The sequence below is a fragment of the Melospiza georgiana genome, chromosome 15 (assembly GCF_028018845.1).
Source record: "Melospiza georgiana isolate bMelGeo1 chromosome 15, bMelGeo1.pri, whole genome shotgun sequence".
Taxonomy (NCBI): domain Eukaryota; kingdom Metazoa; phylum Chordata; class Aves; order Passeriformes; family Passerellidae; genus Melospiza; species Melospiza georgiana.
In genome coordinates, this window is record NC_080444.1 from 15021625 (window position 1) to 15038731 (window position 17107).

At 55.7% G+C, this 17107-nt stretch overlaps 2 protein-coding genes across 2 annotated transcripts; both read right to left on the reverse strand.

The window, feature by feature from the left end:
• Positions 1-31: 31 nt before the first annotated feature.
• SLC35A4 (solute carrier family 35 member A4) lies at positions 32-1066 on the reverse strand. The gene is made up of 3 exons (XM_058034772.1): positions 1021-1066; positions 817-915; positions 32-673 (listed from the first exon to the last, which is right to left on the reverse strand). Exons 1-3 carry the CDS (start codon positions 1033-1035, stop codon positions 476-478), a joined length of 312 nt encoding a protein of 103 aa, XP_057890755.1. The 5' UTR covers positions 1036-1066; the 3' UTR covers positions 32-475.
• Positions 1067-6032: 4966 nt separating this feature from the next.
• Positions 6033-13501, reverse strand: STING1 (stimulator of interferon response cGAMP interactor 1). Its single transcript, XM_058034917.1, has 6 exons — positions 13253-13501; positions 12514-12691; positions 11151-11259; positions 10756-10994; positions 8420-8606; positions 6033-6451 (listed from the first exon to the last, which is right to left on the reverse strand). Exons 1-6 carry the CDS (start codon positions 13489-13491, stop codon positions 6258-6260), a joined length of 1146 nt encoding a protein of 381 aa, XP_057890900.1. The 5' UTR covers positions 13492-13501; the 3' UTR covers positions 6033-6257.
• Between the last annotated feature and the right edge of the window lie 3606 nt (positions 13502-17107).

The following is a 17107-nucleotide window of genomic DNA, read 5'->3' on the forward strand; positions in this document are numbered from 1 at the left end:
CCACACAGACTCTCACCCTGCAACATGGAACAGATCAAATACCGAGAATTTAATGAGCCTGATTCAAGCAGGATGTTCCCTGCAACACTGGTGATGCAGCAGGTGAGCAGGGTGCTGTCTCTGGTTAGGAGGAGAACTACAGGCCTTCCTGAGAAGCCACACAAAGCACAGGGCACACGGGTGACCAGGCACAGCAGCCCCTCAGTCCACAGGGAAAGGTAAGGGGAAAAGGCAGCTGGCAGCCCCTCAGTGCTCTCAAGCTGCTGTGGGTTAGTGCAGTGATCACTGCTGCCATGGTGCCCAACAAACACCCATCACCAGCCCCCTGATGTGTGGCAGTGGTGGGGTGCAAAACGCTTTTCCAGGGAAAAGAAGGGTGCAGGTTCTGTGCCTCCCAGAGCCCTAGGGGTGCTCTGTGCCTGCTACCTAAGGAGCACGGTTCCTGCAGTCCCTGCTGCCTCCGGGCTCCTCCTCGCTAGTCCCGACCTTTTTTCAGTGAATTCACATAGTCCCGAATCGTCTTCTCAACGTTGGGCACGGCATAGTTCTGGGCGGCGTAAATCCCGGTGCAGGTGCCGGCCACGAAGCCCAGGACGGCGGAGAAGCGGAGCTTGGCCACCAGGTATCCCGCCAGGAAACCTTTGAGCAAGGGCGACGCCAGCAGCGATCCGTCCTGAGGGGAGAGCGCAGTGAGGCACCGGGGAGGGGGCGACACAGGACATACCCCAGGGATGAGCTTTTACCCTGGGATTTGTTTTTCCCCCCACCAGTCCCTCTCAGAGGGCGCGGCGCGCCCGCCCTCACCCCGCACGTTACCTGCCCCACGCCGGCCTGCACCTCGTCCTCCACCCTGCGCTGCAGGCTCTCCAGCTGCCCCTTCAGGAAGGCGAGGTCCTTCAGCTTAGGCAGCGAGTCCTGCGGGAGACACGGAGGTGATTCCCGCCCCCCGTCCCGCGGGAGGAACCGGCGCGGCCTCCCCGCAGCCCCGGCGGCCCCTCAGCCCCGGCCCGGCCCGCTCACCTTATCGTCCGCCATCTTGGCGCCGCCGCCGCCCGCCGCTGATTGGCTGGCGGGGAGGCACGTGACACCTCCGCCGCTGATTGGTTGTAATGGGGGCAGTGACTCCTCCCGCGCGTCCCTTCCCGCCACGGAGGCGGAACCCGGCGCTGATTGGCTGGAGCGGAGTCACGTGACACCCCCCGCTCCCTCACACCGGCCGGCCGGCGCCATCTTGGGGGGGCGGTAGTGGGTCTTGAGGGGCTGCCTGGCTTCAGCTCGGTACCGGCCCCGCCGGGCACCCGCACCTCCGGGCCAGGCTGACAGAGCTCATGGCCGCCCCTAAGCTCCGTCAGGGCTTCCAGGACCCAGCCACCGTGTCGCCCCTGGGGGCAGCATAGATGGAGGTCCCAAGTTCTGCAGTTTCCCTGGGCTGTTCCTCCGTGAGGAGTCTGCTCCAGTCCCGCGCTTGGCCAGTGGTTTATGTCTGAAGCTGTGCAACTGAGCCTTTATATGGCTTTGTCCTTCAGGATTAAGAATGGCAACTCAAAAATATTTCTATAAATAAAATAATGATTGAAAGGATTATGCTAAAAGATCTTATTCTGGATTCTTTACCACACAGTGTAGGTAGCTCTAGCTACTAAAGCAGTGCAATACATCTGAAGCAATACTAATAGTAAAGGATATTAAAGGTAGTAAAGTGATTACTGAACAGACATTGATGCTTTTCACCAATCTCAGTGCCTGTGGGAGTCCCTCTGATGGGCACTCCTCAGCTCCTGGGCAGAATTTCCACATACCCTCCTAGAAATAACAGAATAAGGAAAGAACAAAAATTACTTCAGAGTTCTTTTCCAACCCAGATGATTCTGTGATCATCCAATCCACCCAACAACATAGCCCTGCCAATCCAAAAAATGATTAAAAAGCTGGCAGCTCCCACAAGCCACACCCAGATGTGTTTGGAACATTTCAGGGATGGTGACTCCAGCATGGCCTGGGCACCCTGGCACAGTGCTCGACCCTTTCAGTCAAGAACTTCTCCTCAGTATCCAGTCCCTGGCACCCTGGCACAGTGTTTGCCCACCCTCTCAGTGAAGAACTCAATATCCAGTCACTGGCATAGTACTCGACTGTCACTATAGGACATGAAACAGCACGAGAGCACACACTGCTGCTCTCAAGTTGAAGAAAAGGGAAGTTTATTTTCTGACTCTAACATTTATAGTTTTCCAAAAGTGACAATGGATTGGAGGGTGAAAGTGCCACCTCTTCAATGACGCTGGACAAACCAACAGTCCATCAAATTTCTCCTCCTCCATAAAAGAATGCAACACAATAAGTTATTTACAGAAAGTGTGTGAGAAAGTTCGTTACAAGAATGTAAACATCAGAAAGCTTAGAAAATCTTAAAAAATCAGGGTGACACTCGACCCTTTCAGTGAAGAACTTCTCCTCAATACCCAGTCCCTGGCACAGTGCTCAACCCTCTCAGTGAAGAACTTCTCAATACCCAGTCCCTGGCACAACCTGGGGCTGTTGCACCTCTGGTGAGAGCCCAGAGCCCCTTGGAGCTGTGCTGGGGCCACGCTCCAGCTGACACAGCTGCTGAAGGTTCCAGTGAAACCCTGACTGCAGCATGGAAAACAGGCCCTGCAGAACTGCAGGCACAGCTGAGCAACTGTGGGGAATGTTGGTTTCAGAGGCTTGGCACAGTTTAATTAAAGCCTGTGGTGCTGGGGGTTATGTGTGTGGTACTCTCGAGGCAGCTCCGTGAAGCCTTCTGGGCTGTGGGGCTGCTGCTCTCCAAGTTAATTTCGATACATTCCCAGTGTATGTTACACTGCTCCCCCTGAGCACTGGGAAAAGGAAAAAAAGGGACTCGGAGGCAATGCCAGGTGCAGCCCAAAGAAGCAGCATTAATATTGTTATTAATATTAATAGCCAGTTTAAATCCAACCATTGCTGAAGGCTGAGCTGCTGTTTCCTTGCTTTGCAGGATTCCAAACTTTACCCAGAGGCAGGGGTGCATTTAGTGACATTTTCCTCAGCCACCTCAAACCAGCTGCTTTTCAAGCAGGATTTTTACTTCATGAAAGGATGAAGTGAAATGAAATAATAAAATAAAATAAAATAAATAAAATAAAATAAAATAAAATGAAATAAAAATAAAGCGGTGTGAGTGAGGGCAAGGGCCTTTCTTGCAACACAATCACAGCACTTGAAAAGTGCCACTTAGTGCAAGGCTGACTTGGAAAATGTGGGTGTTGGTAAAAAACATGTGAGGGCAGCAGAGCCCTGTGATCAGTCACTGCTGTCACCTCCAGAGAGGTGATCCCATGGCCAGCCTCACCAGCTGTAATACAACATGGCAGAGAGGAGGTTTATATTGGCTGCTGAGAAGGAATTGCTCCCTGTGAGGGTGGGCAGGCCCTGGCACAGGGTGCCCAGAGCAGCTGTGGCAGTGCCCAAGGCCAGGCTGGACAGGGCTTGGAGCAGCCTGGGGTGGTGGAAGGTGTCCCTGCCATGGCAGGGGTGGAATGAAATGAGCTTTAAGGTCCCTTCCACCCCAACCCATTCTGGGATCCCTTGAAGATGAGTTTTTCTAGGTCAGGCTGGGAGCTGAGCCCTCAGGTCACACACCAAGGCTCAGTGCTGTGTGGGGCAGCATGGATGGGTCACTGCTGGTGCCTCCTGGGATTTCTGGTGGGAAACAGCTGGGATGTGAGGGAGGGCTGGGAGAAGCTCTGTCCTTGCTGTGTCTAAGCTGAGCCAGGCCCCAGCCCTGGCCGGAGGGAGGATGCAGCCATTCTGTGCCTTGCTCAGCAGGATCCTGGCTGTGAACCTCCCTCCCTGCTGCACCTGGGACCTGCTGGGTTGTGGTGGGCCCTGGACCTGCTCAGAACCCCTTGCTGAGGCATTGCTGCTCCCCATGGACCAGGATGGGTCTGCCTCCAAGCTGAGAGCCCTGAGGCAGAGTCAGACCTGCTGTGGGATGCTGTGATTAGCACTAAAACGGAGCTATTGGTGCTGTTGGAGAGCTCAGGGGGAAGCTGGTTAGCCTGTGTTGGCCAGCTTAGCAGCAAGCTGCCACTTCTGAGGTTTGATTTTCCTGCCTGTGATCCAGCCCTGCCTCCAGTTCCTGCTGCCAGCAAAGGCTTTCACCTTGGCCCTGGCTGTGCCCTTGAGCTGAGCCTTTGGCTGGCAGCACGGCTGCTGCTGGAACGAGGTTGTGCTGGCAGATTTCCTCTGGGCTTGTGCCTGCCTTTCAACCTGTCCCCTTCTAGTATGGCCTGAGCTTATCAGCATCTCCAGCCCAGCCTGGCTGCAGTGATGGGCGAGATAAGAAGTTTCCACGTGAGGAGGGAGCAGGGCATCAAGGAGGGCACAGAGCTGTGCCCCACAGGGAGGGGTTTGAAGGTGTGAGCCCTGGGGGGCTGCAGTGGCTTTGCTGCTCACTCAGCTGCTCCTGGCTGTTCCTGTATTGCTGAGCTCCACCCTGACACATTTCCTTTGCATCTCAGCAGGTGCCCACAGCATTTGCTCTGTGCCCTTGGGAACGCTGCTCAGGTGACCAGGACCCACGTCCTGCCCACACCCCAGGGCCAGACCCCCACTCAGCTCCCTGCTCTCTACCAGGTCCCTCACCTGCTGTCTTCCTCTCCAGTCAGTCCAGCACCAGGCACTGGGCACATCCTGGAGGGCTCAGCAATGATTTCTCATTCCTCTGCAAACCAGCTGCCTCTGTGCAGTGGCCTTTGCTGTCCCAACCCTCCCTTCACAGCCCTTTCATCTGTCGTTTTTGCCATTTTTGCACAGATGCAGTACCCAGAGATTAGGCTGCAGATTAAGGTTTTACTGCATCCTGAAATGGGTTCCAATTCCCAGTCCCAGCAGGACCAACATGCAGCCAAATCTCTCCTGAAAGCTCACTGAGAGATCTCTCACCATGTTCTCCCATGTGCATGAAAGGTGGAGTCCTACATATACAGCCCAGGGGAGGCACCTGGAATTCTGTGTCCAGTTCTGGCCCCTCTTGACAAGAAAGACAATGAGGGGCTGCAGCATGTCCAGAGAATGGAGCTGGGGAAAGATTTGGGGCACAAGATGAGGAGCAGCTGAGGGGGGACTCAGCCTGGAGAAAAGGAGAATCAAGCAGCACCATCTCCCTCTCTACAACTCCTTAACAGCCAGGTGGGGCTCTGCTCCCAGAGAACAAGGCACAGCACCAGAGGAAAAGGCCTCAAACTGCCCCAGGGGAGGTTCATTTTGCACATCAGGAAGAATTTATTCACTGAAAACATGATCAGGTGTTGGAATGGGCTGTGCAGGACAGTCACTGTCCCCTGGAAATACTAAAAACCACATGGATGTGGCACCTGGGGACACAGGTTAGTGGTGGCCTTGGCAGTGCTGGGTTAATGGCTGGATTTGATGACCTTAGAGGGCCTTGCCAGCCTTAGTGATTCCAGGGTTCTGTGATTCTAAAAGGAGCTGGGCAGCCCAGGGCAGGAGCAAGGCTGTTGTGTCAGCTCCAGCCTGTGCCTGCCCATCATCTCCCCATCCTGGGTGAGCCTGCTCTGCCACCAACACTTGTGGTCAGGCTGGAGCTCCCCTGCAAGTCGTGCCCAGGCTCCCTGTGCCTGCAGAACTGCCCCATCACTCTGGCCACTGGGGCTGGGTGTGTTTGTGCCAGCACACACAGGCACACTTGTGGCTGGCATTTCCAAAGCCCCATCCAACATCACAACATATCACAGAATCATGGAATATCCTGGGCTGGAAGGGACCCACATCATCCAGGCCATCTCCTGGCCCTGCAGACACCCCACAATCCCACCCTGTCCCTGATAGCATCACCCAAGTGCTCCTGGAGCTCTGGCAGCCTTAGAGCCATGACCATTCCCTGTTCAGTGCCCAACCACCCTCTGAGGGAAAAACCTTTTCCCATCCCACATGGGGCTGCACATGGTGTCCAAAATTTAAGATATTGCAACTTGTCCCAGAGAGAAAAGTGCTTTATATGGCACAAATTAAAACAGATAAAAAAAACAATACACCCACAGAAGAACATCAGAGCTGTACACAACAAAGAAAATGGGAAGCATGTCACAGGGCTGTGGGCTGAGTCAGCTGCTCCAGTAACCGTGGTGCACAGGAGGTTGGGATGGGAGCTGGGGCTTGCAGCCATGGGTGGCTCCAGGAGGAAGGGGGCTGGGGAAGGGTGAGCCAGGCCCCGGGGGCACTGAGGGGCTGTGTCAGAAGCCATCAGTGCGCAGGGGCTGGGGCAGGTCTGACACACTGATCTGCAGGTTGAGCTCTGCCGAGTCCAGGGCCGTGGATGGGCTGGGTGGGTGGCTCTGCTCCTGCACGGAGATCTCCTCGTGGTGCTCCTGCCGCAGGTGCCACACGATCTCTCGGGACAAAAAGTGGGACTCTACTTCTTCTGGCTCTGGAACAGAAGAAAGACAAACCTTCCTTCGCTGCTTGTCCTCAGGCAGAGCTCTGGGCAGGGAGCAAAGTCTCTGAGATGCCCCCAAATGTGCACTATTTCCTGCACAATCAAAATACAGCTTTTACTTCCCACTTTCTGCCTGGCAGAGGGGAAAAGTTCAAACACAAAGTGAGGGGAGGAGTGTAAAATTACAGGCACTATGTGCTGCATTCCCGGTAGTGTTTGTGATGGGAACTGCATCGCTGCATGGAAATGCTTCTCCCCATCAGGGAGAGTTTCCTCTGAAAAAACCGACATTCATTAAAGCAAGATGCTGATTTCATCTGCTGGAGGTGAGGAGATGGGAGATGAAAAGATGATGGGAATGAGGGAGAGCCTCACTCCCTCCCATCCCCTGTCAGCAGGAATGGCACAGAGCCAGCACACACTCATCCCTCTGCTGGGGAGGGCGTGACAGCCCCAGCAACTTCCAGGAACATCAACAGCGAGGGAGCGGCTGCCCTGGAGCCTCTGTTACACTGTTATACCCGGGATCCTCTGTTACACTCCATGCTGGCGGCACACAGCTTGTCTCAGGTCCCCTTGGGGGCTTCAGCTGGGACAACCAGTGCTGCCACCACCACCTCCCCTGCTCCTCAGACCCACAGCAAGAAGTCCTTAGAATTATGGAATCATGGAATACCCTGAGCTGGAAGAGATCCACAAGGATCATCCAGTCCAGCTCCTGGCCCTGCACAGACACCGTGTCCCAGAGCTTTGTCCAAAGCCCCCTGGAGCTCTGGCAGCCCTGGGGCTGGGCCCATTCCCTGGGGAGCCTGGGCAGTGCCTGACCACCTGCTGGGGCTAGAACCTTTTCCTGATAGCCACACTAAATCCCCCTGTTACAGCTCCACTTGTTCCCTCCGCTCCTGTCCCTCGTCCCAGGGAGAAGAGATTGGAGCTGTCCCTCAGCAGGAGCTGCAGCCTCCAGTGAGGTCTGACCTCAGTGTCAGAGCAGCTCAGCAGTTCCTCAGCAGCTCCTCTGGGCCCTTCATCATCCCCATGTCCATCTTTTGGACACTCCCTAACAGCTTTAGATCTTTCTCATATTGTGGTGCCCAGACCTGCCCCAGGGCTCCAGGTGAGGCTGCCCAGCCCAGAACAGAGTGTGACAATGCCCTCCCTCACCCAGCCAGGGATGCCAGGCTCAGTGACATTCCTATTTCATGGGGTATTGGAATAAGGCTCCCAATATTACCAGTTAGATTGTGCCTGGGCCAGTCTGACCCTCGCTGCTGGGCCAAAGGCAGCACCTGCGGTGTATCACCCCAGAGATACCTTGGCTTGCTGGAGATTGCAGCTGGGCACTGAACAAGTCCAGGCTTGTAAGGAACCCCGTTTACCTCAGGAGGAGAACTTCAGGCGATGGTGAAGAGAAAAAGGAGAGGATTCTGCTGGAGGGTTTAATGTCCAGAGGTTTATTCCATGGTTACAGAGGTCTGAACGTGAGCAACTGCTCCAACAGAATCCCGGCTGCATGGTCTGATCACCTTTTAAGCTCAGGGACAGGGGGAGGGGAGGTACAGGTGAGCCACCAACCAGGTGAGAGGGGCAGGGTCTCAGGGGAAGATGACACCCAGACAGGCCAATGACCTCTGGGCACAGGGGCATCCTTTGAACTTGACCAACCACACGACGCCTTGCTGGAATGTTAAGCCTGATGGACAGGACTCACTCAGCATGGGGGCAAGGGAGAGAGGCATAGGCACACCTGGGGGAATGACCTGGAAGGCCAAAATGGGACATCACAGCACACCACAACAATGGGGGAATGCAGCCCCTCCCTTCCTCCCATGGCAGCAGAGGCCACCATGGCCCCTGGCTGGGGACATCAGCTGAGCCCTGCTCAGACACTGATCCCTTGGCTCAGGGCTACAAGAGCACAGCCACTGTCCTGGGCACCCCAGCCCCTCTGCCCTCACTCACCCTCGTAGGCAATGAGCCTGTATGTGTCTGCACACTCCTTGGAGCCTCTCAGGATCTCCTCCAGGGTCCTGTAGAACAGCTTGGCCTGCTCCAGGCGCTCCTCCCGGCTGAAGGCAGCACACTCATCCTGGGACATGGCGTACAGGGTCTGCAGGGGGGTGGCATATTCCACAGCACAGTGCCAGAGCTGCAGGGGTGGGAGGACAAGATATGGGGACAGGAGGACTGGCAAAGGGCTGCTGGGAGACCCTGGCACTGGGCACAGCACTCAGGACCTCTCAGCTCCTTGGCCTGCCTTGCACTGGGAACACTGGGACAGTGTTCTGCCTCACACAGAGCAGAAAAAGAGTAGCTGGCCTGACAGGTCCAGGTGTCCCCTCTGCCAGGTGGGCTCAGGGAGCTGCCTTTGCCCATGGGGGGCAGCCACAGTTCTCCCAAGAGCAGCCTGGAGGGTGATCTTCCCCATGGAATTTGGTCCCTAGAGAGACATCCCTTCCCTGTGATCACACCTTCTTGTGGCTTTCTGCTACACAAAGGAAAGTGGAGGGACAGCAATCTTTACTCTGTGTGACCAGTGACCAATCTTTGCTCTCTGTGACCAGTGACAGGACCCAGGGAAGGGCTGGAGCTGTGTCAGGGCAGGGTTAGGTTGGATTTCAGGACAAGGTTCTTCCCCCAGAGGGTACTGGGGGCACTGAACAGGGAATGGTCACAGCCCCCAGGCTGCCAGAGCTCCAGGAGCTCTTGGACAATGCTCCCAGGCACAGGGGGGGATTGTTGGGGTGTCTGTGCAGAACCAGGCATTGGACTTGATAATCTTTGTGGGTCCCTTCCAACCCAGCATATTTTGTGATCCCATTATTCTAAGTCTGAGCATCCTAACAGAGAGATGGAGGGCACAGCACAAACATTGGAAAGGTGCAGGCACAGCTGGAAGGAGGCTGAGCAAAGAATCCCAGAGAAATCTGATAAAGCCATAAACATGCCAAGGAGGAGTGGTGTTACCAGTGAGCCTTACACTGGGTAAACTGGAAAGTTGAATGGAGTGAATTAGAAGGAAGAGGGATGTGATCCCAGGTGAATGCAGAGGAGCAGGAAGTTCCCAGCCTTGGCAGGCAGTTCCTGCCCTGGGGCAGGTGCCTTCCATGGGCCCTGCTCACTGTGAGGGACTGGGCAGGAAGCTGAGGGGCAAATATTACTGGAAGGCCAGGTGCAGGCTCAGAGCTGCTGGAGCTCCCAGGGAGCAGAGTGACTCAGCAGCAGCCTGGCAGAAGGAACACAGCATCAGTGTGTGCAGCACAGCAGGAAAAACCCTGGCTGGCTGTGCTTCCCCCAGAGCAGGGCACAGAAGCTCAGGGTCCCTGCAGGCTGGGCTTTAAAAACTGCAGCTCAGAGCTCAGCCACTGCCAAAGGGCAAAGCAGGGCACCCAGGTGAGGAGCAGAGCTCTGCCAATGTCTCCATGCACAGCACCAGGGTGTTCCCTCCTCCTGGGGGAAGGGACAGGGGCCAGTCTGCCCAGAGGTGTGGCAGGAGATGAATGCAATGTGAGCTGGAGAGATTTAGGGCTCACCAGCCTAGAAAAGGGTGACTGGGGAAAGGAGGGAGTCAAATAATCACACACACAGATATCTTGGAGCACCCTTCACAACACAAGGAAACATTCACCTGTAGGAAGTGATGCTCTGTAGCCCATGTCTGCTTTTCCCTGCTCAGTTTTCTGCTGTTTTCAGCTCCAGGAGGGGCTAAGCCTGCCCACCATCCCTGCAGCTGAGCCTGGGGGAGGCAGCCAGCAGGAAGGGCTACAGGAATGGGATCTCTCCATCTCATGGAAGCCTGGTGAAAGCTGGGAGTTTCTAACAGGAGAGGTGACAGTTTCCTGTGTTGCAGACATCTTTTTGTGAAAGATTTAGGATTTTCCTGCTGAAGCTGAGAAGTTTCAGCAACAAATGTAAACAATGATTATCTGCTGCTGTGGAATGCAACAGGTCCACCTGTGATTGGCCCCTCTTGGATGTTTATAATTAATGGCCAATAAAGAGCTATCTCAGACAGAGTCTGAGAGAGCTGCCTTTGTTATTTATTCTTTTCTATTCTATTTTTGGCTTAGCTAACCTTCTGAAGAAACCTCTTCCTTTCTATTTCTTTTTAGTGTAGTTATAATGTAATATATATATCATAAAATAACAAATCAAGCCTTCTGAACACGGAGTCAACATTCTCGTCTCTTGCCTAATCCAAAAGCCCCTGTGAACACGGTCACACTACTGTCCTTAGGGCCACTTCTGGGGCCAGCAAAGCTTTTGGGATGATGCTCCCAATGCTGCTCTCAGCATACCTGGTTTTCTTCATCTGTGATTGCATAGAGGCTGTGTTTGTAGACCCTCTTTTTGATGCCAGCCCGGGCCAGGGTGGTTTCAGTGAGCTCTGTCACATACTGGATATTGCTGTCAGCTTTCTCCAGGTCATCATAGATATCACAGCTCAGAGGGATCAAGATGTGGAGCTTCCAGGTCTTCCTGCACGCTGGCAGGTTGGGATTGGCTCTGCTGAATTCCTCCATGGACTTTTTCACCCCTGGTGGAAGACAGCATCAGGCAGAGGTGCCTGGTGTGAGTACAGCTGCATTCTGCCTGGCTCCCCATTCCCTGCTAACACTGTAAAAGTGGGAGGATTGTTATTAGCAGCTATTTCTATCTGTAGGCATGGGAATGCAGGGAAACAGCTACGTACGTGGCAGGACTATTTTTAGGTACCCAACATAAAAGGACCAGGCAAGGCCATGAGCAACGTTCTGCTTGGACCTCTCGGACATCTCAGACATCTCCACTGCTGAGGGCTTCTGTGGAGGGAAGGACAGACAGACCAGGGATGACAGCTGCCACCTGGGCCCTGCCACAGTCAGTTCTCCACAGGATTGGAGAATTCCAAAGAGATCTGGAGAGTGAACAGCCCCAGCAGCCCCTTCCCCCACCGTGCAGGGCAGAGCCCCCACACAGCCCCCACAGAGGAGGGAAGTGGGGCTGGAGTGAGCCAGGCATTTCCCTGGCTGCACCTTCCCCTGGGATCCTGTGTCCCAGTGCAACTTGTGCATCTGCCTTGTGTCACAGACGTCTTTTCTTAAAAATCCTTTCTTTAGGATTTTTCCCCCTCCTGAGAAGCTGTGGCCTCAGGAACAAAATGTAAACAATGGTTATCTGCTGCTGTGGAATGCAACAGGTGCATCTGGGATTGGTTGTGTGGATGTTTGGATTTACTGACCACTCACGGCAGAGCTGGTCTCGCTCTCTGCTGAGACACAGACCTTTGTTATTCACTCCTTTTCTATTCTTAGCTTAGCTAGCCTTCTGAGAACTTCTCCTTTTATTTCTTTTAGTATAGTTGTAATGTAATATATATCATAAAATAATAAATCAAGCCTTCTGAACATGAGGTCAACATTCTCATCTCTCTCTTCACCCTGAAAACCCCTGTGACCACTGTGACAGCCCTGTGCTTCCAGCATGGGAGAGGAGACACCCCAGGGCCTGGTGGTGGGGTTCCCAATGGCCTCTGCCAGCTCTGTCTGTGCATTTGGGTGGAGATGGGTGTCCTGTCCCACAGGCACCTGACAGAAGCACCCTCTGCACCCTGTGTGACCCTTCAGCACCGCTGGGGCACAGCAGAGCCCTCCCACTGCTGCAGAGGCACCTGGGGCTTGGCTCTGCTCCCACACCACACTGAGAATTGAGAACACACAGGCTCTGCTTTTCCCTCAAGCACCAGTTTGACTGGCAGATTTAAAATACCCCGGTTTTTTGTGTCAGGGGGGCCATGCCATTCCCTGGAATGGTTGTGCTCATCAGGAGACAGCCTTGCCCTCCTAATGCCAACACTCCTGGCAGCACAGGGCCAGGGAGATCAGCTCTGCAGGGCTGGGCTGAGAGGCTGGACATGCAGAGGCCATGTAGAGCTGGCTGTGTGCCCCCATGGCTGCTCAGGGCTGAAGGGTTCCCCGGGCAGCCAGGGGAAGGGTTCCCAGGGCAGGCTGGGGAATGGTTCCCCAGGCAGCCAGGGGAAGGGTTCCCAGGGCAGGCTGAGGGTGTGGGAGCCTTACCCGGAGCCCCAGGGCGAGGAGGAGGAGCTGGCACAGACTGGCCAGGATGAGGTGGAGGCCAAGTTGCTGCCCATCACCAAAGAGTGCCACGTAGGCTGAGCCACAGACGAGCAGCATGGGCCCATGCCAGTGTGGGGGGAAGCAGGAGCTCAGGGCCCTCCAGAAGCTGCCGTGGTGCCTGGGGAGGACAGGGAGACAGGAGTCAGGCTGTGGCCACCTACCCACCCTCAGCAGCCACGGCTGGGGCTGCTCCCATCTCCTGGGGGCCACCAACCTTCCAGAGCACTACAGAGCTGTGCGGGACCCTGCTCAGCACACCCCAGTGCCCCCAGGCAGGAGAGAGCTTGGGTGTCCTGGAGCACCCGTGGGACTCAGAGGGAGCAGATGGATGGAATGTCACCCTGGGCAGCAAAGGGAGACAAGAGCCCCGGCCCTCCAGCACTGGGTGGTGGGGAAAGGCTGGAGGACAAGATCTGTTCCACAGGGAAAGGGCACAAGGAGAGGAGACATCCATGGACAACTGGGAGAACTGGGCAGGTGGGAGAGGGAGCAGGAGATGAGAGGGACAGGAGGGTGACAGAGGGCAGCACGTGCTGCCGGGCACAGCACATCATTGCCGCAGAGGGCACGTGTGGGCACGGAGACAGGAGCAAACCCCGGCACATCCCCAGGGTGCAATGCCCTTGTCCAGGGCGGTCCCAGGAGCGCCGCAGGCGGGCAGCCAGCCCCGCTGCCTCACCTGGACTCCAGGTGGAAGATCTCCTCGGCCAGGTAGCAGGCGCCCTTGAGCAGCTCGCCGGCCTGCAGGGTGGCGAAGTGGAGGGCGAGGCTGCGGGCGGTGGGCACGAGGGGCTGCCCGGCCAGGAGCAGAGCCCCGGCACAGAGCGCCAGCAGCACCAGCACGGCGCGCTGCGCCCGCCCGGCCCGGGCCCGCGGGATCAGCGGGGCACAGCGCGGCCGCCGCGGCTCCCGGGACATCTGCGGGGCTCGGCGGGGTCAGCAGCGGCCCGTGCCCGGTGCCCAGAGCTGCAGCTCGTCCTCAGCGCCCGCGGCAGCACTGTGGGAGCGGATAAGAGCACATCAGGGATGTGTGCGCCCGGCGCTCGCTGAGCATCCCAAAGCCACAACTCTTCGGCGAGGCTCCCCTTGGGGCTGTCCCCTGTGCCCACAGGGGCTCGGCAGGACACAGCCCGGCTGTCACCCCGCTCCCGGACGGTGCCAGCCCGCCCTGCTCCGCAGCCACTCTCTGGCCGCACTCACCGGAGCAGTCTCCAGCCGCCAGCCCCGGGATTCCTGCTCTGCGGCTCCGGGCTCTGCGCTCCCGCCGGGGGCTCCTCCAGAGGCTGCTGCGGACACACCGCCGGAATCTCTGCCACGGACGGGCTTCTGGAGCGCGGGTGGAGCTGCCCACAAAAGCGCGCAGAAAAGTGAAAATGAAAGGAGCTCTGGCAGCAGCGGGCAGCCTGCAGAGTGCCAGAGCTCTCCCACGCAGGGCATCCATGAGATCTCCCAGCCCACAGGAAATCCAGGCACTGGTGGCGGTACCGGGTTTCGATATCCATGAGCTTGCACATCCTGGAAAGCCCCAAGGCTGCCAGGACATGGTCTGAGAGGAACTGGAAAGAGGAAGGAAACCAGAATTTATTGAGATCTCATCTTCAAGGGCAGATTTCAAAGATTGCATTGATTCAGCTCAGCAGATTGCCAGGGGCAAAACAGACTCAAGTTCTGTCTGGCAGAAGGTGACTCACAGTGCCCTGGATGCTCCCACCCCACACATTTCCAGGAGATGCCAGGCTGGGAAGCAGTGCCCAGGAGTGCTGGCAACACAGCAGGGGCTTCCTTGGTGGCCAGGGAGGCCCTCAAGACTCCCAGTTCCTTGTTCCAAGCAGTGGAGAGGTGTTTCCATCCTGGAAGAACATGGATTAGGGGACACATACACAAGCCCATAGGAGCAGGTGGGATGCACTCAAGGATGCTGAGGGAGATGGATGATGCCCTGGCAAGGTTCCTCTCTGGTGTCTTTGGAATGTTGTAGCAATCAGGAGGTTCCTGGAGAGTGGGACAAGGAAATCTCACACCCAGCTTTGAGGAGGTGAACTACAGCCTGCTCAATATCACCTCTGACCCTGGGAAAGCGATGGAACGAATCTTCCCAGCAATCTCTAACAAATGCCTGAAGGATGGGACAGGAACAGCCATCAGGGATTTCACACCACATCTGATGGACCCAACTACCTGGAATGGCAAGAAAACTGTCTGTAGGGATGAGAGGAGAACCTCCACTTCAGCCAAGCCCTCAGCATGGTCACCCATGGCCTCTGTGGAGCCAGACTAGGTGGATACAGCTGGGAAAGTGAGTGAGTGTCCAGAACACACTCAGGGTCCCATTGCTTTCTGTCCAGGGACGCCCCTGGGTTCCAGGAGACCCTGACAGTTCCCACAGACCCACATTGCCAGGGTCTCTGGAGCCTGTCACAGGCTTACAGCACAAGGACCTTGATTCAGACATGCCCATGGTTCACATTCAATTCAAATCATAGAATTAAATAATTATTTTGGTTGGAAGAGACCCTTGAGACCACCAAGTCCAACTTTTTCCCCAGAACTGCCAAGTCCACCACTAACCCATGTCCCCAAGTCTTTTAAATCCCTCCAAGGATGGAGACTCCACCACTGCCCTGGACAGCCTGGGGCCAGTACTTGACAGCCCTTTTGGGTGAAGAAATTTTCCCTAATATCCAGCATAAATTCCTCTAGTAGTGCTGGCTTGAGGCCATTTCTCTTGGTCCTGTCCTCTGTTCCCTGGGAGCAGAGCCCACCTGTCAGGGAGCTGTGCAGAGAGAAGGTCCCCCCGAGTCCCCTTTCCTCCAGGCTGAGGCCCCCAAGCTCCCTGAGCTGCTCCTCCTCAGACCTGTGCTCTGCTGCCCTTCTGTGGACACAGCCCCAGCACCCTCAAACCCAGAGAGGGGAGGAAGGGCTGGCAGGGAGCTGCTTGTTTGGGTGGTGCCTTAGAAACCCCAGCAAACCATTTGGCCAGAGTCCCAGCCCTGGGAGGGCCTGTGGGTACAGCCAACATGGTGTTTGCTCCATCAACACAAAAGCTGGCTAAAACATCAAGTGAATCTCTTCCTTCTCCAGTGCTGGGATGGAGCTTGTCCCATTCCAGCCAGGCTTCACTGACCTTGGCCCTTCAGTGTGGTGGAGGAGCTGCCTGGCTCCCCAGACATCTTCCTGCAGGTCCCCCAGCAGTTGGTGGCTCTCCTGCCCTCAAAGCCTGGCCTGGCTTTCAGTTCTACCCTCAGCACACCAACACCTGCAGTATTTCTGTCTCACTTCTGTTCAGAGCAGAGCTGTGATACGGTCCAAGAAGTGAGTCTAAACTCCAGGAATGAGCTTTCAGAGAATTTTGGAACCATGCAATGGTTGGGGTGGAAATGGACCTCAAAGTTCATCTCATTCCCAACACATGCTGTGGGCAGGGACAATTTTCCATAGACCAGGTTGCTCCAAGCCCCATCCAACCTGGCCTTGAGCATTTCCAGGGATGGGGCAGGCACAGCTTCTCTGGGCAGCCTGTGCCAGGGCCTCCCCACCCTCACAGGAAGAATCTCTTCCCAATATCCCATCCAAGACTGATCTCTGGCAGTAGGAAGTCATTTCCCCTTGTCCTGTCACTCCAGACCCTTGTCCAAAGTCTCCTCCTGCACCAAGCAGGGGCTCTGAGGTCTCCCCTGAGCCTTCTCTTTTCCAGGCTGAGCACTCCCAGCTCTCCCAGCCTGGCTCCAGAGTAGAGGGGCCCCAGCCCTCAAAACATCTCTGTGGCCTCCTGTGGACACCAGGAACATCTGAGCTTGCCTGGGAACAGAGAGCCCAGAGCTGCCCAGTGCCACCCAGTGCCTCTGCACAGCCAACAAGAAGTGGCAGGATTGAAACTGCCCCCATTGTCCTGCCTGGCCTTCCTCTGGCCAACAATTTGCTTTTCCACATAGTGTCTGGATTGACATTCTCTCTGTCCCTGTTTGCTGTTATTTGTGGGATCTCAGCACCTCAGGACTGAGGTGCAGAGTGACCGAGACCACCCTTGGGGGGCTCGGAGGTCCTGGGATGTTGCCAGAAGTGTCTGGTGGCTGGACTTTGATCCTACACAGGAGATGACACCTGTATGAGGATGGGAGGATTTCACTGGGGTGAATGGTGAAGGGATAAGTTAATTAGAGTGTGAAACACAGGGTTTAAGATTTCTGTACAGGGGGGTCTAAAGAAGTAAGATGGAGGAATTGGGACGTGTCCTGTCCTTCTTCTCCTTCTTCTTGGCCTCCATCTTCTGTGGTGATGTTGGCACTTTGGGATTGGTCATTACTAGAAGTGCACTGGTCAATAAGGGTAAAAGGTATTGGGGAAAAATTATAAATATTGCATACGTAACTTCGGGTATAAAGATAAGTGACCACCCTGGGGGCTCTCAGTGTGCTCATGGCTGGCTGCTGTGCAGACCTCTGTCAGGCCGAGAGAAAATCTTTTAGATAAACAATTAATAAACACTGAGACCGAGAAAAGATCAGAAGTCTCTTCTCATCCTTTGAAGCGCCGG

Bases quoted from the DNA above. Each gene is read 5' to 3' on its own strand.
- SLC35A4 (XM_058034772.1), bottom strand. The intron at 674-816 runs GTAACGTGCGGG...CTCTCCCCTCAG, and splicing joins TGCAGGCCGGCGTGGGGCAG to GACGGATCGCTGCTGGCGTC.
- STING1 (XM_058034917.1), bottom strand. From the start codon at position 13,491: ATGTCCCGGGAGCCGCGGCGGCCGCGCTGTGCCCCGCTGATCCCGCGG. The intron at 11,260-12,513 runs GTAAGGCTCCCA...TTCCCTCCACAG, and splicing joins TCCTCGCCCTGGGGCTCCGG to AAGCCCTCAGCAGTGGAGAT. The intron at 8,607-10,755 runs GTATGCTGAGAG...CCACCCCTGCAG, and splicing joins TCACAGATGAAGAAAACCAG to CTCTGGCACTGTGCTGTGGA.